At 30.4% G+C, this 22,520-nt stretch overlaps 3 protein-coding genes, 1 long non-coding RNA gene and 1 other non-coding gene across 6 annotated transcripts; 4 read left to right on the forward strand and 1 right to left on the reverse strand.

The window, feature by feature from the left end:
• The first annotated feature begins 4,593 nt into the window (after positions 1–4,593).
• Positions 4,594–6,711, forward strand: LOC133678103 (leucine-rich repeat receptor-like serine/threonine/tyrosine-protein kinase SOBIR1). Its single transcript, XM_062100301.1, has one exon. It carries the CDS (start codon positions 4,617–4,619, stop codon positions 6,501–6,503), a length of 1,887 nt encoding a protein of 628 aa, XP_061956285.1. The 5' UTR covers positions 4,594–4,616; the 3' UTR covers positions 6,504–6,711.
• Positions 6,712–10,215: 3,504 nt separating this feature from the next.
• Positions 10,216–11,328, reverse strand: LOC133678021 (protein MHF2 homolog). Of its 2 annotated transcripts, none has more exons than XM_062100170.1 (6): positions 11,172–11,328; positions 11,022–11,070; positions 10,867–10,907; positions 10,753–10,795; positions 10,614–10,667; positions 10,216–10,508 (listed from the first exon to the last, which is right to left on the reverse strand). In XM_062100170.1, the coding sequence occupies exons 1-6, from the start codon at positions 11,193–11,195 to the stop codon at positions 10,405–10,407; spliced, it is 315 nt and encodes a 104-aa protein (XP_061956154.1). In that variant the 5' UTR covers positions 11,196–11,328; the 3' UTR covers positions 10,216–10,404. The 2 variants fall into 2 exon arrangements, with proteins under 2 accessions (XP_061956154.1, XP_061956155.1); XM_062100171.1 differs by having other exon boundaries at positions 10,753–10,792; positions 11,172–11,327.
• A 4-nt stretch (positions 11,329–11,332) lies between these two features.
• TRNAT-UGU (transfer RNA threonine (anticodon UGU)) lies at positions 11,333–11,404 on the forward strand. The gene has a single exon. It is a non-coding gene; the product is annotated as a tRNA-Thr (tRNA).
• Positions 11,405–11,480: 76 nt separating this feature from the next.
• LOC133678019 (uncharacterized) lies at positions 11,481–12,222 on the forward strand. Its single transcript, XM_062100169.1, has one exon. The coding sequence runs from the start codon at positions 11,618–11,620 to the stop codon at positions 12,035–12,037; it is 420 nt and encodes a 139-aa protein (XP_061956153.1). The 5' UTR covers positions 11,481–11,617; the 3' UTR covers positions 12,038–12,222.
• A 607-nt stretch (positions 12,223–12,829) lies between these two features.
• Positions 12,830–14,657, forward strand: LOC133678022 (uncharacterized). The gene is made up of 2 exons (XR_009835884.1): positions 12,830–12,887; positions 13,663–14,657. It is a non-coding gene; the product is annotated as an uncharacterized LOC133678022 (long non-coding RNA).
• The last annotated feature ends 7,863 nt before the right edge of the window (positions 14,658–22,520 follow it).

The raw sequence follows: 22,520 nt of genomic DNA on the forward strand, positions 1-22,520 counted from the left end.
GGACTTACTTTTGGATTAGAAAATATACCTAGAACAACTGCTCTTTATTTTGCTTTTATTTGGAAAGTTTTGTCTCTCACTAACCTACAATTGTTTCTATGGTAATGAGATCTTTTATGTTAGGTCCTGGATCTTTACATTTAGCTTTTTTATGAATATTTTTCTACTTTTTTCTTCCTTTCTTTAGCTCTTAAATGGGTATTTATAGGATTTTGAGAGGCCTTGAATCCATTTTTAACCCCATGATCTTGAGGTAAATGTTGAAAAACCTTGATAAGAACCCATTTAGGAGCATTTGTGTATGAACACATGAAAAGAAAGTCGTTTCTCGCACAATTATGTTTCGATCATGGCTGGCTGAGTTGCCCACTTTCAAGGCCTCATTGGAGCAATCTGATGTCAACGTCACCCAAAACCACCTGAAGTTACTAGAGGGGATTCACACATTTTATTTGGATCCAACCTTGTACAATTTGGAGGTTTATAGTTCTACATTCATTCGTTTTAAGTTGCCAACTTGATCAGCTAAAATTGTCAAAACAGAGGTCAGTCTATCGAACGACGTGTCATTCACATTCTCTTCATTAAATCTGAATTATGTGTCATTTAGGGTTTTAAATTTAGAAATGATAAATTTTGATTGAGTATTTGTTCTTCAAATTTCTTTGAATTGCACCAATAATTATCTCTAAACTTTTAATTTCATGCAATTTCACCCCTGTCAAACTCAATTGGTAGCCCCTAAGTTAACTATCATTTTCATTTTGGTCCTTAGATTTGAATTTGTGCATTTTATATCTTTGTATCTTTTCCACTTTGGTTCTTCTTTTTTTGTCCATGGTCAACAGATAAGAAGGAATTGGGTATCAATTTTAAAATCAAAGGACTCAATTGATGAAACAAAAGTTTGGGAATCAAAATAAATAAAAAAATACCACTCTATTTTAGTTTTTTGTTTTAGTATGGAATAATGACATTATTAGTGCACCATTTGTACATATTTTCTCAATTAAGAACATTAATTTTTTTTTGAAGTACACTTTTTTTTTTCAAAATCTTCAATCAAATACTTTCATCCACCTTTTATCCTAGTATATATTTCAATCAAGTACTTTCGTACTTAATTTTAAAAAAAATCAATAAAAAACTTTATTTGAATACATCGATTTTTTAATAATTTTCAATCAAGTATATGAACCACCTGTTTTGAATAATAAAAAAAATTGGTGTAATATAATGAAAAAGATTGAAGTTCATGTACTCAATTATAATAAAATAAAAGTTGGAGTACCAATAATAATTTAAGAAAAAATAGCATGTCATTAAATTAAAAAAAATTGATGGAAGGTGGGTGAAAATACATGATTGAAAGCTTTTTAAAAAATCAGTGTACTCAAACGAAAAAATTAAAGTTCGTGCACTCAATTGATAATTGATGGATGACTTGACTCTCTTTTTTTTTTTCTTTAACTTGATTTGGATATCTGCTCGTATATGAGTCCACCGGCCCCTCCCTTTAGAAGGAAACAACTTGAAAAATCAATAGAGCTTTCATGAAGAATTTTCCTATGGTCCGTGCCCAATGGACACGGCAGAGTGATTTGACAGAGATAATTCATTTTGATCTCCCAATAATTTAGAACTCGTTAAAATTAAAAAAAAAAAAATGATATCATGTTGAGGTCACATAAGCGATTCGGGTAGAAGATGATCAAGCTGCTTTTTGGGGGCAGAGGCCTAGCAGTCAAGACTGGAAAGACTGCATTGAGATCATAGTTTTATTATGATACAGTCCGGTTCAAGGTTTGAGTTTCGAGTTTTAATCAGGTTACGGGGTTTTGACCTGGCCGGTCAAGTCAGTTTTTTTTAAATCAAAACGATATCGTTTTAATAAAAAAAAATCAACGGATTTGTAGTCGGGTCTTGCCGGGTCGACCGGGTCGCTGGGTCAGCCGAGTCACACTGTGTTTTCTTTTCCCTGTTTTTTCTTCAACCCGGCTCGGTTCCAGCCCCGGGTCGACCCCCTGAACTAGGCCGGGTTTCAAAACTATAATTGAGAAGGTGTTTAGAAATATGTGTTTTGTTTGAAAATATTTAAAAAATATATTAAAAATATCAAAATAATCTGAAAATATTAAAAAAATATTAATTTAAAAAAAAATAACAAAAAAACCATATTCTGTTCAAAACCATATTTACTATAAAATTATTAATAAATTATATTGATAGAACATATTGGTCTTTGTTTTTAGTAAAATGATGAGGTATCTTTTTATAACATAATTAAAATATTATTGGAATGTAGTTTATTAATTTTTAAAATTAAAAATTAACTAAAAAATAATAAGATATAAAAATTGAAGTTATTAAAAATTTTATTACTCTATTAAATTCTCTGAAATATATATTTTTCTGGTGGGTAATGTTTAGAAGGAAAAAAACGGTAGTAAAAAAAAATCTTCCAGGAAATTAAATTTGGTGACTAAAAAGGTAAATCTTAATTATCGTTATTAAAAAAAAGAATATGTACTTTTAGCTATATTTTCTAGATATAAATAAATATAAAACTAATATTTAATATCAGCAGGATTATCTTGGTATATTTAAATAATAAAAACAGATCGTACAATAGAAATAACAAGCTAATAGCTGATGATTGAAAATAACATCATCCTAAATTCACTGAGGGCTAGATCAAATGCCAATTATTACATAAAAGTTCATGTACTTCATTATCATAAAATAAAAGCTGGACTTCCGGTGATGATTTAAGGAAAAATAACATGTCATTAAATACAAAAAAATGATAGAATTACTTGATTGAAATTTGTTTTTTTTTAAATAGTGTACTAAAACAAAACAAAAATTAAAGTTCGTGTACTTAATTGATAATTGATGAATGACTTGACTTTTTATTATTATTATTATTAACATGGATATTCGGGTTAGTTTGCGTGTATCTCAATTAATCCCACGACCCTTGAAATTAACGACCATGTAAATCTCTAGTGGTCATCATATTAACAACCACGTGGTTCGAACCTGAAATCACAGGAAAAGTAAACCACTTAATTCCAAACTCTTATAGAACACTTACTCTATTGTTTTTTTTTTTTTCTATCTTGACTTGATTGGTATCAAGCAAACCAATAAGGGATGTGTCCTGGACGGATTAACCTGGAAATTTAACTTGATTTGGAACTTTGCTCGTATATGAGACGATCAGCCCTTCACTTTAAAAGGAAACAACTTGGAAATTCGATAGAGCTTTCATGAAGAATTTTCTCATGGCCCGTGACCTGTGGAGACGGCAAAGTGTGATTGGACAGGGAGAATACACTATTTTGATCTACCAATAATTTAGAACTCGTTAAAATAAAAAAAAATAAAAAAAAAAGAAGAGGAAGAGAGACCCATCAATATATCATTATTTAAGAAAAGTAAACAAGTCAATATAATATTGCATAATTCGATCCTAGAAAAGTATGGTTTTATATTGAAAATATTTCATGTAGTTTATATGAACATAAATTATTTTATTACATTAAAAAAATAAGAATAAACTAAATGGTACAACCGGTCGGGTTTTTTTTATAAGCAATTTTATTATAAATGATGTAATATGTAAGGATACATTGACAGGTTTCTACCATACTATAAAATTGAAATTACACTGAACAATTATTCAAATTCTAAGAAAAATATTTAATTGTATAAAAATCGTCATATTTTGTTTTAATAGCTTATCATTTGTTTAGTTATATATTTGATCATTATTTTTTAAATTAAAAAAAATTAATTTTAAAAAATAAAAATATTTCAAATTTTTTAAAAAAGAATTAAAAACAAACCTTCAACTTGCACAGCGAGGGCACAATCACATCGACAGCTCAAAATAGCCTAAAGATTTTTACACTTTTTTGCTTGACTTGACCCAGCCAAAAAACGCCAGACCTGTTGACTTGAAGACTTCGGGGAAGCTTCTCATTTGATTAATTTCGCCGTAAACGTGGGGCATTGTTAGTTATAATCCAGTGCAAATATTTGGAGGTTATGTTAGTGACCTTGTTAGCTGGCTATTTGTTAGAATAAATAAATAAAGATAAGAAAAATCTTTAAGATTGTAGTTTGGATGAAAATTCAAAAAAAAAATATATTTTTTTAAATTTTAATTTGTCGATCTCAAAAATAAAATTTAAAAATTAAAAAAATATATTATTTTAATAAATTTTTTATTAAAACACAATTGTTATTCCATTTTCAAATATATTTTAGTGGTCAATTGCTCCCATTGCTCCTAACTAATTGTAACATATTTTCTTGATAGTGTATTACTCAGTGGTAGCTTCAAATGTTCTTGGCAATTAGCTTCATAATCATGTTTTAATGCCCAAATTTCGAATTAAAATATGATATTATGTATTAATATAATATGGAGATTGCTAGTCAGAACAAGACACGAAATACATGTGTCGTGGACCCTACTGTTCCCGTTTTTCCACACGTGTCGTGGACCCTACTGTTCCAGTTTTCTCCACACGGTGTGTGCTTATAAAATCAAGCAAACTATACATATTGGTCCCAAGCCAAAATATAGCCTGAAAACACCACCAAAAATGGCCGTCCTTCACCATAAACACCACCTCTCCATCTTCGTTCTCCTATCTATCCTCCTCCTCGCTGATGCAAGATTGAACCTTGACCATTCGGACCTCAAAGCCTTCTCAACCATCCAAAAAGACTTGGGCGTCAACAGTCAACGAAGCTCCTCCTCTACACCATGCAACACCCCTGGGGTGTTTTGTGAGAGGAGGCTCTCTCCCAACAGCACCTTTGTGCTCAAAATCACAAGACTCGTCTTCAAGTCTCAACGGCTCACAGGGTTCTTGTCTCCGGCAATTGGAAGGCTGTCTGAGCTCAAGGAACTTTCACTAACCAACAACCAGCTCGTTGACCAGGTCCCTGCCCAAATAGTCAAGTGCAAGAAACTAGAGATTCTTGAGCTTGCAAACAACCAGTTTTCCGGTGAAATTCCCTCTGAATTATCATCACTTGTTCGTCTTCGAGTTCTTGATCTCTCTAGCAATGAGTTTTCTGGGAATTTGAGTTTCTTAAAGCACTTCCCCAACCTGGAAAGTCTTTCTCTTGCAAATAATCTCTTCACTGGAAAGGTTCCAAAGTCTATACGTTCATTTCGCAATCTCCAATTCTTCGACTTCTCAGGAAACAGTTTTCTTGAAGGACCTGTGCCAGTGATTGGCAAAGGTGAATCCTCAAGGCCCCAATACCCAAAACGTTACATATTGAAGGAGAATACAAGTACAGGATCAAAGAATAATTCTTCTGCAAGCAAATATACTGAACTTGCTCCAGCTCCTGCACCATCATCAGCAGCAGCACACAAGCACAAGAATAGCAAAAGAAAGCTCGCCGGGTGGCTCCTTGGATTTCTTGCTGGCTCAGTAGCTGGGAGCTTATCTGGGTTCGTGTTCTCATTATTGTTTAAGATTGTATTGGCAGCAGTAAAAGGTGGAGGGAGAGATGTAGGCCCTGCAATCTTTAGTCCATTGATCAAGAAAGCAGAGGATTTAGCTTTCTTGGAAAAAGATGAGGGGCTTTCAAACTTGGAAGTCATCGGGAGAGGTGGATGTGGAGAAGTATTCAAAGCTGAATTGCCTGGAAGTAATGGAAAAATGATTGCTGTAAAGAAGATAATTCAACCTCCAAAAGATGCTGCCGAGTTATCTGAAGAAGATAGCAAGCTTTTAAATAAGAAAATGAGACAAATTCAATCAGAGATCAATACCGTCGGCCACATTCGGCATCGAAACCTTCTTCCTCTTCTAGCTCACGTGTCTCGTCCTGATTGTCATTATCTTGTCTACGAATTCATGAAAAATGGTAGTCTACAAGATGTGTTGAACCAAGTTACTGAAGGGAAAAGAGAATTGGACTGGTTAGCTCGCCACAAAATTGCAGTAGGAGTGGCATCTGGACTTGAGTACCTTCACTTAAGTCACAGTCCACAGATTATCCATAGAGATCTCAAGCCCGCAAATGTACTTCTTGACGACGACATGGAAGCTAGAATTGCCGATTTTGGACTTGCTAAAGCAATGCCGGACGCTAAAACACACATATCAACTTCTAATATTGCTGGAACAGTGGGATACATAGCACCAGAGTATCACCAAACACTCAAATTCACAGACAAGTGTGACATTTACAGTTTTGGTGTGGTACTTGGGGTGTTGGTGATGGGAAAGCTTCCATCTGATGCGTTCTTTCAAAGTACTCGTGAATTAAGTTTAGTTAAGTGGATGAGAAATATTATGATATCAGAGAATCCAAGTCAAGCTATTGATCCAAAGCTGATAGGCCATGGGCTAGAGGACCAAATGCTGCTAGTTCTTAAAATTGCTTGCTTCTGCACTAGGGATGACCCAAAACAGAGGCCTAACAGTAAGGATGTTGGGTGCATGCTGTCACAAATCAAACACTAGTACAAGCATGGAAGGCAATGATGTGTAAGAAACCAAGAATAATGAAGCATGAAAGAAGGGTTGCTTCGTAAAGTCTTTTCATTTTATCTTTCGAATTTGTATTCACTGTTACTATTAAGTTTATATCTAAGGAAGGACTGTAAAACGTGTTTCTTGTTATTTGTCCAAAATACATAATTTGAGTGTGTTCAATCTGAATTTTACTAAACTCGAGTCCTATGACCTATCCCATTTTTTAGTCGAGTTATTTCTGTTGATTTTCTCAAAATACATATATACACAATGAAAATAATAAATTTAAATTTTTTTAGAAATTATAAGGATTGTGTTACACAGATCTAAAATTATTTAAAATTTATATAAAAATTATCTGAAGATCATTTCTTTTTTGTTTTGAAAATTATTTCAAGGTCAAGTTATCACAAATCACAAGTCGTCCAAATATCTAACCTCTAACAATAATCAACATGAACCACTAATCAGAAATTTCATAAACCCATCTAAAAAAGAGGGATTGATATACATTTGAGTGTTAACTCTTTTCTTTTGTATTTAGATGTTTTTGTATTGTACTGTTGTACTATCATGTGCAGAAAATAGAAAGCATAATATTCTATTTATAGAGAAATCTATAAACCTTATAAATAAATAAATAAAAATATCAATTTACCTCTTAAATAATATCACATATATTATTTTAACATAATTTTATAAATTTATTCAATTAAGTCCCTATTTGATTTTATATAGATCTAGAATTGTAATTCATGTATTAATTACATTGTAGTCCTTAATTTCTAAATTATTTACATTCAAGTCACTTGATTAATCATCTCATTTTAATTTATTACCATTGGTTGTTGTGTGTGTCATCCATTAAGTTCTCTAATAAGTTGGTCCAAATATAAATCATAATTTTACATTAAATTAAATTAATTAAATAATATAATTTATTACCAATTCAACAATTGATTGATTTATATTTGAAGATCAAGTAGCCAAATATTATGAAAGTCATAAGTTGTTTAACTTAACCTTTTAATGATCATTTTCTCAGTGTAATTAATATTCCTTTATTAAGAATGTTTCGTTTTAGATATTATAGCATGAAGTATATCTATTTTGTTAAATCATTTTAGTTCTCAACACTATAGTCATGTTTCTTTAAATAAAAATTGAAACTCTTTTCAATCTCATTCCACATTGGCTAAGAGTTTTACAATCGGTATTATTTAAGAACAAATAAAATATTTTTCCTGGTTCACTTAAGTTGATGAATTCTCTTTTGATTACTCAAATACCTTTATATAGTTTATGTTAAACTCAATATCTGCTCATTTATTACCCTTGATTAGGACAACATATAATCATGATCAAAACATAACACTACCTATATAAAATAAAGTAGTAATTTCAAGTCTAAAAATCAGTTACACAACTATAACATGAGCTTTTTTATAGAAATAAGTGATCTCTCCATTTATAATTCTCTTGCAAACTAGTTCAATGTACATGTCATTTGACAAATACCTGAATATTAGTTTTAGGTATCCTTCATACCTTAGTTTATCAGAGCAACTGTTTTTTTTCCATAAAAAAAGAAACATAATATGTATTGATCTCAATAACTCTAATTAATGTCTACTTTTAATAAAACATTGACCAGAAATATTTAAGAACAATGTTTTAATGTAATAAGAATCTCGTAATTATAATAACTTTATAATTTACCATGTAAAATATCTTTGTTCTACGGACTTTATCTTTACTATAAATTCATTAATCAAATATAATTAAATATTAAAAATAAAAAAATCTTTAATAATAATAAATATATTTTTCATAAATAAAAACAATATTATATATAACCAATCAACTGACTACATAAAATATTCTTCAACTGACTACATAACATATTCTTTAACATTTTCATCACATCCTGCTAGTTCATGTTTATATCGAAGTTCAGTACAAATCCCATGACCTACCCCCATTTCTTCCCTTGTGTCTGCGTTTTGGACTACATATGCTAATGGGGAGTTTCACAAGGAGGCTACTACTGTCAAGTTTTCTTAACTGTACTTGGAAAAATGTGTGGCATACATAGATACACCCTTGACGATCAGGAGAGTTTTCTGCTATAAACGAGAGACAGGGGAAGAAGATAATCTTATAGACAAAGCGGATCGCAAAGGAAAGAAAGTGGTAGCTCTTGTTATGAAATTAAATGTGAAAGAAAGAAAGAAAAAAGGGATAAATCTTGATTACCAATCGGATCTTTTCATTTGTATAGCATGTAACTCGTGTTTGCGTTGATTCTGAAGGTGGCAAGGGCAACTGGAACACGAATCTTTCTCTCCCCTCTGCTCTTTCCAGGGAAGAAAGCTGCTTGATTAAGCGTTCTTTTAGTATATGGATTCACACTTGACGAGGAACTCATTTCTTCATTTGAATCAAAACAGAAGTGATATCCACGCAAATCAATTACAAATCCAGTCATGCTTGCAGGGAGCGGGAGCAGGTAATCTTAGATCTGGGGCTAGAAATCATCCATGGAATAAAAATCAGCCTCGTAAAGGCTGCTTTGTTAAATAAACTGTTAGACATCATCTTGCTCGAAAGCAGCTAAAAGATTTTGGGTTAACATGGAAGAAACATCAGCAGGAAATGCAACCAATATGTGAAACAAGCCTTGCATAAAATCGAGTGCATAAAAAATCCATGGATGGTTGAACTGCACGGTGGTTATGCCAAGTTTTTTCAACTTGCAATCATACCACGAAAATATTTTTCTTGAAATAAGCACTTTGAAAAGGCAGGGTTTTTGCAACAAGATCAAGCCAGTAGAGTTCAAGAATGCAAGTTCCATGACACTGCCTTCCACTACATTGTTGGGGAAAATAAACGAGTTTTCCTCTAAAGCAACCAATCAAGTCCACAAAATCCCTTTCTACTTGTAATCATTCCCTCTTTTCATCGAAAGCCAAATAGGAAGAAACATTCAAGTCAACACTTCCATGACAGCGTGATAATTGTCCCTCAACATGTGAAGAGTGCTAGAAATCTTTTTCCACGCCAAGCAAGTGCTAGAAATGGATCAGGGGTTCACTTTTTCAATGGTTTTCAGCTTGTTAAACATGAAGCCCAAGGAAAACTATTTAAATTCCTAGAATGGAATTCTACATGGGTTTAATTGTCAGACCTAAAAGTTGTAAAATAACACTCTGCAAGCAATCTCTGTTAGGTCAATATTCAGAACTACACAGCCCATAAGTTGTCCCAGATATCAGAAAGAAAAAAAGGTCACATCAGACAAGGAGATAAGTTTTCCACATTACAGTTCTACAAACTAATAAACAGGCACTCGATACATCAGCCTAATTAACTTAAAGAACAAAATGGAAGAAACATGGAGCAATTTCTCATCCTTCTTCCAATATAGCTCTATTGAACAAAAGGTGTGTTTCAGCGGCACCATCCATTCCGTAATTGCTTGATTGATATTCCAAATAAATCCAATTACTGGTAAGGAACAATGCATTTACTCTTAAAAGAAAACAGTTGATCAAGAATATGTCTACCATATGAAAAACAATCCCGAGTCACATTCAATGACTTAATTTTGCCGCAGCAAGCTTGGCAAAACCAACAAAAACCAAGAGCACCAAATTGTGAACTCCATTGACACGCGCAGAACCAAATAAGAAAGAAATACAGAAAAAAGAAAAGAAATTCCATTGTATTGCAGGAAGACAACTATAGATTATCAAATGATCTTCATGTCAATAATTCTATCTAACAATAAAAAAATGCACTACCATCTAAATCCACAAATTGAACAGTTTGGATTAGAGAAAAGTAAAAGAAAAAAACCAAACTTTATGTATGCCATGTACATATCTTAAAAATCCAGAAGCAACTGAGGAAGAATCCTCTCCAAGTGAGTCCCTTCAATCTTACCAGCTCCCTCTGCTTCAGCAATCATAGCAGAACGCTGCACTGCCTCTGCACATGCATACCACACCATGATACCAACCGTTTAACAACAATGCTTTATAGTAAAGGAACAAAACAAGAATCCAGACATTTAACCATCATCAAGCTCGAAACCTGTAATAAAAATTCGGAGAAGTTCGCAACTCAGTTTTAGGGCATTGGAATTAGCTGCATCCAAAAAAAAAATCAATAACATTTTGCACATAATTACACATTAAAAAAAGAGAAAGAAATCTTATGAATAATGAAATACCAGAAGTGGTTCGAGTCTTCTTCAATGTTCCAGTTCCAACCTGCTAAATTAATAATAATATAAACATCCGAATTTGAAACAAAATAGGAAAAAGAAATCATCAGAGTTAATTACCTCGCAGTCCGTACCGTCATTGCCTTCGTTTTTCTCGCGCTCTGAAATAGCCATGAATGTTCATAAATTATTATTATTATTATTATTAAAATCCAAACACAAGAAGAAATAAAACCATAAGAAGAAAAAAGGCGGGAGTCATGGGAAATGCAAACCTAGGGCTCTCCGGGTCCAGATGTGCTTGAAAATAGCTTGAATCAAACCCTAAACAATTATGTCAACAACATACAAATTAACACAGATAACAAACAATGTATATATATATATGAACAATTTCCTTATTCAAGAAAGAAAGAGAAGCATACTGGATCGAAAGTGACTTCCTCCATTCGCAACTTCAAAGCCCTTCCCTCCTTTTTTATTTGTGATTTTCTCCTCTCCACTCCTGCATACAACTATAAATGATTAAATGTCGTTTAGTTATTTAGATTGTTATAATGAACATAAATTGGATGTTTAAGTGGAAGCCCCTATAGCTCAGTGGTAGAGCGTCAGTCTTGTAAACTGAAGGTCCGTAGTTCGATACTGCGTGGGGGCATCTTTTTCACAATTCCTTTTACTTCATTCGAAACGACGACGTGTCTTTTTCAGATACAAACTCTGTTTCTTTTCTGGGGTTTTCCTTTTCCATGTTAAACCTCGCAGCCGCAAGATTTGAAGAGCAAACCTCAAAACCAGACGCAGTCCATGCTCTCGGATTCTCTCTCCTTTGGCAAAGATCACTTCTTTCTCGTAGAAAAGTTAAAAAAAAATGGCCAACATAATCCACAAACTAATCTCAAAAACAACCCCAACAACACCTTCTTTAAGAATCATAACCTCAACCCTCAAAACTCCACAACTCTCTGACCCCAACTACCTAACAGCAACAACAACCTCGCTCCTTCCCAGCACAACAAAATCAGATTTCTCAAACAACCCAATTCCTCTCTTAAACCCTATACCCACACAGGATGTTAAACCCTTGCAGTTTTATTACCCGAGTTTCCCTTTTGGGTTTTGCTTAAATCCTATTTCGGCAACTGGTTTTGGTCAAGTGAAGGCTATGGAGGAGGATGTTGATGATTCAAGGACTTTGTGGGCTGATAGTGTGAAGAAGAAGAGGAAGAAGAAGATGAACAAGCATAAGTACCAGAAGCTTAGGAAGCGTCTCGGGAGAAAGTCTTCTTAGGTGTTTCTATCGGTAAAGAAGTTTGTGTCTTGGTGGCTTTTTTGGTTCTGGCTTACAAATTTTGGATGGCAAAATGAAATGTTGTAGTTGTTTGGGAGTATTAAATTTTGTAGTTGTTTACTGTGCTTATTTAACCGAATGGAATTGAATAATTTGAAATGTTGTTGATCATTGTTGTCGACTTATGTCCTTTGGGTTTCATAGAGATATTACTTCTTTTCTTTTTTCTTTTTTTAAGAAGCATAGTTGTAGTATTATATAAACAAAAGGGATTAGAAGAGAGGAGAACTCAGGCGTGCTTATACAATTTATTTATTTTGTAGAATAGGAGTACTAAATTTTGTAGTGATATTTGAAATAAAGGGTTTACTTGATGAATTGGAAGCGAATAGTTTGAAATGTTGATAACAATCCTTGTGGGAGTTTATTTGGGTAGAAATATGTAATTTGGGGTCACACAAGTCCGCCATCCTTTTCATGCTAGTGATGGGGATAAGAGTTGAGGTGTACTTATCTTGTTTTGCTATGGAATCAGACATGTTTAAGGCAAAAGCTTCATACCACTGAGCCAAACTTTAAACTTGTTTTTGCAAGGAACCTGTAGTTCAATATAGTTATTAGAACCTCCTGTCTGGATATGTTGCTTACTTTGCAAAGACAAGGGGGTGTGGTACTTGTTATTTAGACAACAGAGTTGGGGTCTAATAGTTCTCTGAAAATTTTTTGGTGCTATAAATGAAGCTTCACCTTTATCTTGAGTTTGCTTTCTGTCTCTGTGCATTGTTGTAAACAGATGACGAAACCAGACAGGGTTTTGAACACTGTGTTTGCCTTTATCTTGACACCCAAGGTACAAATTGATCAGCGAGTTTGAATTCTAACATAGTGGGTTTTCTAAAAAGCTCCTGCTCGGGTACTTTACTTGAGACTAATTTAGATCATAAACAAGAACCTTTATAGAATAATGAATGAATTCTATGATGTAATAGCTTGTGCGCATTTTCCTGTTACTAGTTGTTGACTGTCAATATACTGATTCCTTTGTGGCTGGCTATTGTACAGGACAGGAGTTCAACTGAATCTGAGTAGAGGATAAATTTGTTAAGTTAGAGTTAAAGTTCATGTCTTTTTCATTCTTCTTTAGAGTTAAAGTTCATGTCTTTTTTCATTCTTCTTTTTCTGTGTTCAGTGCTTGCATTTGATTTTGTTAGGCCTTAAAGTTTTGAGATTGGGCACTGGTCTAGTTGCTGTGGTTGAATATAAAAGCAATGTGTAAGAAGTTCAGTTGGGGAATGATCAATTAATACTTGAGTTAATGAGTAAAAGGCCTTTTCTAGTGTATGCAAATTGGCTGTTTTTGCGGCAAGAGGAGTTGTTTTGTTATTAACAACCTGGGAAAACTTTCAATCAGCATTACGCAGGCATTAATTGAAAGTTTTCTCAATATTTATGCTCTGTGAAACTTTCCTCCATCTCCTTCATTAATTGCCCGTGGATTTTACTTTCTATAGCAAGCAAATTTTGCTCATTTCCCTGTTCTTTTTTTTATTTTTAAATCTCTGAGAAACTTGTGGATATTCAAGCATTATAATACCTTATGATGTTGCCTGTCTCAATGCTCTCAGGGATTTAAAACATGCTGTGCATATCAGTTAACGTAAGGGCTATTTCACCTACTACTATGTTTTAGATATGCAAGTTATCCAAGGTCAGTTGATATCTCTCATTGGAATAAATGCCAAATGCTTGTGCAACTCTGAACATTAGGCAATTATGTTGAATTGTTTAACATTGTTGTGGAATTTTTTCCTCTGGGTAAGAGTTTCTGATTCTGAGCTACTTGAAAAATTCAGGTTCTTCTGTTTGTAATAATATTTATGTCCTGGTGGCTATTCTGGTATTTGCTTACAAATTCTCATAGGCAAAATGATTTCCTTTTGTTGCTTGGAAGTACTAAATCTTGTAGTTGTTTACTGTGCTTATTTAACAGAATGGAATTCAATAATTTGAAATTTTGCTGATCATTGTTGTGGAATTTTGTCCTCTGGGTTTCATAAAGCTATTACCTTTTCGATTTTACAGTGGTTGGCATTGGAGTTGAGGTGTGTCATTCCTGTTTTGCTACTGAATAAGACATGTTGCATACCACTGAGCCAAACCATAAACTTGTTTTTGCATGGAATCAGTAGTTCTATATAGTAATTAGAACCTCCCTGTCCAAATATATTGCCTGCTTTCGAGACAGCACAGTTCTGGTCTTAGAATTCACTGAAAAGGTTTTGGGCTGATACAAATCAAGTGTCACCTTTATTGTGAATTCGCTTTCTATCTCTGTGCATTGTCGTAAACAGGTGATCCTACCAGACAGGGTTTTGAAGACAGTGTTTGCCTTTATCAAGACACACAAGCTACTAAGTGATCAGTAAGCTCTATAATTTCTAATAAAGTGGACTTTTAAAAAAAACTTACTTGTTTGACTCACCCAAACTAGATCAGATAACGAGCAAGATTCTCTACAGAACAATGAATGGATTGTTTGATGTTATAGCTAGGGATCCATTTCCATGTTACAAGTTGTAGACTGTCAATGCTGGTTGCAAAATATGATCTATTAATGCAATATGCAATCTATTTACTTCATTTATATTTTAAATATTTTTCAAATTCAATTACGAGTTAACCCCAACTCAGTTATGTCCTGGACAAACTCAACGACACTACAAATGAAAACTACTAAAGGTTGGTTCGAGAATACGGTAAAGATTATGCTTTAAAATGTTTTTTTTTTAATATATTAAAATAATATTTTTTTATTTTTAAAAAAATATTTTTTATACTAATATATCAAAATAATTTTAAAATTTTAAAAAATATTTTTAAATAAAAAATTTAAATTATAAAAAACCAGTTTATCGCGTTTTGAAAAACACTAAGACCCTCTTTGTTTTTGCATTTCAAAATCATTTTAAAATAAATTTAAAATTTTTTTATTTTTTTTAACTTTAAATTAATATTTTTTTTATATTTTTAGATTATTTTCATACATCAATATTAAAAAATTATTTAATATACTAATATATCAAAATAATTTTAAAATTTTAAAAAATATTTTTAAATAAAAAATTTAAATTATAAAAAACCAGTTTATCGCGTTTTGAAAAACACTAAGACCCTCTTTGTTTTTGCATTTCAAAATCACTTTAAAATAAATTTTTTATTTTTTATTTTTTTTAACTTTAAATTAATATTTTTTTTATATTTTTAGATTATTTTGATACATCAATATTAAAAATAATTTTTAAAAAATTAAAAATTATTATTTTAATATATTTTTAAATAAAACATATTTTAAAAAACAACAGTTACAAATCTACATGTCGTCACATAACGGGCTACTTCTTTAAACTAAAGTGTGGACAGAAAACTGGTCTGTACTCTTGGGTCGTTCCTACGTCAACATCAATCTTCTCTTCCCTGGTAACGATCGAAGACAATATGGATGAGTTATTATTGATGAAAAAGACAAATCAGGGACACTATTCGATGGATTTGAGGCAGATGAGTACTTTTTTTTATTTTAAAAGCATTTTTAGAAAGAAAAATTATTTAAAATTAATATTTTTATATTGTTTTAATAGATTATATCAAAAATAAATTTTAAAAATTAAAAAATATATTATTGCAACACATTTTTTTTAAAAAAATCATTTTTAAAAAAATCATTATTATAAACATGCTCTGCAAAGATAATATCGCCGAAGGATGAGGAATATAAGATAGAAAGAGGAGGTGTTGGGCGAACAAAGTGAGATGCATCCATGGCGAAGGCGAAACTGCTGCGAACACGGGGGCAAGACAATTGACAGAAAAACCAAACGGTGAGTATAACATAAGATTAGACAAACGTATATTTATTCAAATAATTATTTTTCTAGAATCTAGAAATACAATTAAATAATTGATTGTAAATAAATCCTTACGTGAGAAAAAATAAAAAAAAATTTCAAATCTTATTCAAATAATCAATGGCTATGATATTAAGAATAAACATGATTTGATAAAGTAGATACTCTTCATACTATAATGTTTAAATTAGAATATTGTTGATGGAGTGATAATAATTATATCGAGAAACTTGATACTAAAAGATTAAGTCAAACCACTTATGAGTTTTCTAATATTTAAGAGATCATAACAGTTGCTAGACATTATATTTATCTTTAAATATAAATCAAACAATTGTTAAATTGATAATAAAATAATTTATTTTATTTTATTTTATTTAGGATTGTAATTTATATTTGGTTTGACTTATTAAGCAACATAATGGGTCACACACAAAAGAATTATTGGTTATAACTTAAATTGTAATGATTAATCAAGTATTACTTGATTGTAAATAAGTTTTAGAAATTGAAAACTAGAATGTAATTTATACCGATAATTACTATTCTAAACCAAGAAAAATCAAGTATAGACTTGAATGAATAAATTTTTAAAATTATCTTGAAATAATATATTTGATATTATTCAAGGGAAAAATTAATATTTTATTATTTATAAAGTTTTCAGGTTCTCCTATAAATAGAATAGTATGCCTTTTTTTTTCTAGGTAATACAATATAGTACAAAACACCTGAAAACATAAAATAAAAGAGATAACACTCAAAGGCGTATCAATTTCTCTCTTTTAAAAGGATTTAGAAGATTTCTCACTAGTGATTCATGTGAATTATCATTAGAGATCGGACATTTAGACAACTTGTGATTTGTAATAACCTAACCGTGAAGCAATTATTCAAAGCAAAAAAGAACATCTGATCTTCAAGTAATCTTTGTATAAATTCTAAATAACTCTAGATCTATTTAACAAGATATTGAAACTCTTGAAAAAATTTAAATTTATTATTTCGTTACGTGCATGTATTTTATGAAACCCAACAATTACATCAAAAAAAATTCTTATATGTATGGATATGGTGTTTTTTAAAAGAAAATATAAATTTTCATGTTTAGTTAATTGATTGAATTCTACTTCTCAACAACTTTAAATTATGTAAAATATTTAGTAACATCACAACAAACCCACTAATAAGTATTGTTTGGTTTTTTTTCCCACACCTTCTGTCAATTATAATAGCCAAAAACCACTAAAATTCTTTAGAGCCGGTGGAAGTTTGACCCGAAAGGCTTAACCCTGGAGGGTGTTATTTCTCTTATTCATAGGGCTTTAAGTATTCATTCTAATTAATCCCCTTGTATATCATATATCTTACTAACTAGTTTAGTATCTCTTGTTACGCTGCAAGTTAATAAAAAATATTGAACATGAAAAAAATTATTTATATTATAAAAAATTATTTAGTATTGTTATTAAACCCGACCTAGCAGATTAACCTTAAACCACCCGATCTGACTCCTTATCTAACTCAGGTTTAAAATTAGTCCGCCTGAAAGTTACCTTGACTTGACTTAATTGACTAGCAACCAGATGATCAATAAAAAATATTGTTTGATTTTTTTATAAAAACAATTAAGATGATTTTTTTTATTTTAATATTAAGACAGTGATGACTTATTAGATTGACTCGGGCTTCGTAGCTTAATCTGCAACTCGGATTATGGACTCCACTAGATTTGATAACTTTGTTTTTTAAAAAAAAACTATTTTTTACTTAATGACATGATAACAAAATTAAACAATCGCAAAACTAAACATCAATCAAATACCAAGATATTTGTTTAAGATTGTGATAACCTCATAGAAAATAAATCAAAACAAATTATGAAGACCAATTCAAAATCAACCAAATATTAAAAGCTGAAATTAATAAAAAAACATAGCCAAAAAAGTTTCAATTGAAAAGAAAAAAATTTAGAAGATGGAATTTTTTTTAGAAGAACAAAGGTAAAGAGACAAAAAGTGCCTTACCTAGCAACTCAACCTTGAAACCCTATCGGCCCAACTCTTTGTCTATCCTGGATTTAAAGTTAACCCGTGTAAGAGTTGCCTCAACATGATCTAGTTAACTTGATGAATCTAAAGGTAACTTAGACGATCATTAAAAAAGAGTGGTTTGACTTTAAAAGAAATTTTAAGATGTCTTTTTTTGAATATTAAGACAATGACATATTGAATTGACTCAAGCTTGGCGGTTTAAATTGTCAAACTCTTGATCCGAATCATGGACTTTACTAGGTTTAGTAATTTTTTTAACTATTTTTCATTTAATGATATAATAAGAAAATAGATTCTAACAAAATTGAGTATAAACAAATATCAGGATGTTTGTTTGATACTGAGATAATTTTATAAAAAATAAATTAAAATAAATTATAAAGATTAATTTAAAATTAATGTAATATTGAAAAATAAAATTAATAAAAAAAGCTAAAAAAAATTCATTAAAAAAATGGAAGATAAAATGTTTTTTTAAAAAATGAATGAAGCTCCTTTATTGTTCATATAAACCCCAATTCTTTTTAGTTGAGTAGATAATATTCTATTTCTATAATGTCAAGCTTGCGTATATTTCCCACAATTATCATTTTGTCAAAGAACTCTGGCTAATTAATTAGAAAAGAAATAACGGTCATAAAGCCAGCAGACTCTAAGGTCAGTGGTTGGCAACCCATAATAGCATTAACAATTAACAAAATTTCTAAAATCTATGAGGGTTTCACCAGTGCAATATATTGCTACAGTAAAATTATCATTTAACTTTTTAATAATAAAAAAAAAATCTTGAGAATGGAAGTGTTTTGGTCTTTTTTAATAGCTTATTGGTCATTAAAAATTTCTACGGGAGTGTTTACTTCCCATTACAGTAAAAATATTTTTTTATTTTTAAAATTAATAAAATTTAGAATTGTTAACCAATCTTTCTTTGCTTTTCATAATTTTCTTAAAAGTAAAAATACTTATTTGCTCCTTGTGTCAAAAAATTATTGGACTGCCAGATAAAGGTTTTTTAAGGTTTTTAAATATCCATTTATAGTGAAAGTACATTTTTAACCTTAAAAAAGACCAAAAAAAATTAACATTTGCATTTTGGGGTATTTTTGTATGTTCACACGAGTATTTTGTTTAATTATCAGGGTCATGAGAGACATTTTTGTATTTTCACATTTTTTTTAATCTATTAATGAGAAAAGTTGTTCAATGAGTATTTGACGTTCGTGCTATTCAGATGATGCATGTTACACCATTTGGTGGTCAAAACTGGTCTTTCACTGTCTTTCTAAATGCGTCATTGTATCCTTTTTCATGTGGAGTGACATGTGGCAGCTTACGGTGATCAGATTGTCTCCAATGGTCGTTTGACTTTTTCCTTTCTTTTCTCTCTTCTGACAGGTAATGTAAATCATTGTCCTTTTTATTTTTCATTCATTCTCTTTATTTTTTATTTCGTTCTTTTTCCATTCATAAAAGTTTATTTTCTTTCAATTTAGTCCTTCAATTACAATTTCTCGTATGTTTTTTTTCATTTTAATTTTAGTTCTCATTCTCTTAATTTTTTATTTTGTTCTTATTCATTTTATTGAAGTTTTTTTTTTTTTACAATTTAGTCATTCAATTGCAATTTCTCCTATGTTTTGTTTTTCATTTTGGTCCTCATTTTTCTTTTTTAAATTTTCTCTTTGGCACTTTAGTTGAAGTTTTTTTAGCTTTATATTTCATCCTTCAATCAGATTTTTTGTTTTTTTTTCAGTTTGACCCTTATTCTTTTGATTTGTTTTTATTTTTATTAAAGCTATTTTTTCAATTCAATTTAACCCTTCAATTGAAATTTTCTATCTCTCTAATTAATGTTTTTTTCACCCTCATTTTTTTAGATCCATTTGTGTAATTTACTTTTTTTCTTGGTTTCATCTTTCGATATTTAATTTGTTGGGGACTCGACTTCGTACGATCTTATCATTTTGCATTAATTTTTTTAAAATATTGGTTTTATGATTTTCTTCAAGTTTTTTCTATAGGTTTATTCCGATTCCATGACTTAAATCACAAGTTATGCATGTCTTTTTTTAATATAAGTTTTTTTTAGTTGTTTTGTTTATGTTTAATTTTTCAAGATATTATTATAATTAATCAATAATTTATTTTTTGTTTCATACAAATGAAGTTCATTTTTAAAAATAAAAAAAGTTTGTTTTTAAATGATATTGTTGATGTATTCGGCCTTACTAATACTTTTTTATAGCATGTGTTTATTTAGTCAGTTTTATTTATATTTATTTTTTAAATTATGAAATTTTTAGGATATGAATTTATCTTTTAAAAATTTAAATAAATAAATTTAATAAATACAATGATTAAGCTTTTCAGTTAATATTTTAAATTTTTTATATACAATTAACTTACAAACCCTTTGTTTAGACGAGACATGTGGGTATTCTCTCTTTCTCGAGGATATTGTCTTGGGCATCACAAACATGCTGCTTACATTCCTGTGGTGGGTGTCTTAGATATATGGAAGGGTCAAGGGCCAGGAAGATTTGTGGTGGTCTCTCTTTCTCTATGATTCTGCAGATTTCACACCCGTCTTATTCCCTGAGATTCTACGTTCTGCACTTCCCTAGAAAAGGGCAAATGCAATAATATTGGAGGACTGTGCCCTCCCTTAATTTGGGGCCATAAGGGTCCATCTTGATACAAGCTGGCCTCTCATGTTTCCATCTCCATTCTCAGATATGAACACAAGCATGGAAACATAAATCTGCTTTTATTCTGCTAATTGTTTTCCCATGATCTGTTCTATGATTTTTTGTTGTTGCTAGTTTAGTGATCTGTACAGAACTACAGAAGTAGGCCCCTTTTGTTATAGTCGCTGTTCTTGATCTGTCAAACCAACACAAAGACCTCAGTTCACAATACGCCAAAAAAGATGATTCAGAATGAGGCTTTTGTGCGAAATCTTTAGTTTTGCCTAATTTTACTGAACCTAGTGATCTACCGAGTTTGCCCTTGATTTATTCTAATTTCAAATTAAATCAGTTGATGTAATATTATGTGATATCAAATAAATTAACCTGCAACCTACTCAACTTGGTTAAAACTTGGTAACTTTTTGTTTTTATGAAAATTGATCTCAGATAATCTAGTTGACCTGATGATCTAGTTGACCTGACTAATCAACCTAAAATCTAACTTACTTAATCAAAACTTAGTTTGTTTTATTTTTTTTAAATGATATTAGTTTAAGTTGTTTTATTTTTAAAAATGTAAAACAAACATTGGTTTAACTTCGATATATATATTCTCTTCTTATTGTGCACTATGACTCAAAATACTATTTATTATAATAGTATAAATATAAAATTGTCTTTGAACAAAAAGAAAAATATTTACACTAGACATTCCTAGTTTTTTTACTATGACATAATTGTTTTTTACAAATTATATGGTGTTAGAATAAAATTACTACTTTGATGTCCTTAAAGACAAAACCAACATAACTCTCACCAAATAGTTTTTTTTTTTAATTTCCATTGCTTTTATTGTAAATTTCAAGGATACTCAAGGATATTGTTGTAATTTATTTTTATTTTTAATAAGCTATAGAATTACAATTGTTTTTCGATTTCAACTCCTTTTCATTTTTTTTCTTTCAAATATGATCTTTATTTTTCTAATTGCTATTTATTTTATTTGAGATCATTTTTTAGATTTTTTCTTTTTACAATTTCATCCTCCATGAGTTTTTTTTTCTTTTCAAATTTAATCATCATTCTTTTTTTTTCTATCTTTTTTTTTCTTTGGCAAGTTTTAAAATTGATATCTTTCTCAAAATTTCATCATTTAAAATTAAATTAGTTGAGAATTAAACTTCTTCATTACACTTAGTTCAAGGATTTTATGAGTTGCGAGTTTTAAAGATTAAACCGAGTTTAGAAGTTTTCGTCTAAATTTGGCTTGTTTTTTTTTCCTTTTTAAAAGCTTTTTTTGTACCATGCTTTTAGAGTTTTGCTTTACTATATTTCAGGGTTTGCTTTCTATGGGATTAGTAGTCACAAGTTTTAAAGGTTAATATGAGTTGATTTTTTTTTCTTTTTTAAATTAATCTTTCTCAATTTAATTCTTCAACATTTGATTTATTTGAAATTGGTCTTCATGCTTTCAATTTAACACTTCAACATGATTGCAAAATTTATAAATTAACTTGAGTTAACTAAGATTTTTTTGTTTTGTTGTTATGAGATTTATCTCAAGTTCATGACTAAAATCATTGGTTTCAAAGGTTATTGGAGATTGACCTTATTTTTGGACTTTTTTTAAAATTAAATTATTTCAATTTCATCTTTTAACATTTAATTTATTAAAAATTGATCATTGTACTTTTTTTCATTTCCTTTATGTTGGGTTATCCCGATCATTTTTTCTATATATAATATTATCCTTCTTGGGTTTTGCTCCTATCAAATTTGATCTTCATTTTTTTTATTCCTATCATTTTTCTTTTAACAAGTTTTCTAATTTAAT

This window comes from Populus nigra, chromosome 18 (genome assembly GCF_951802175.1).
Source record: "Populus nigra chromosome 18, ddPopNigr1.1, whole genome shotgun sequence".
Lineage (NCBI taxonomy): Eukaryota > Viridiplantae > Streptophyta > Magnoliopsida > Malpighiales > Salicaceae > Populus > Populus nigra.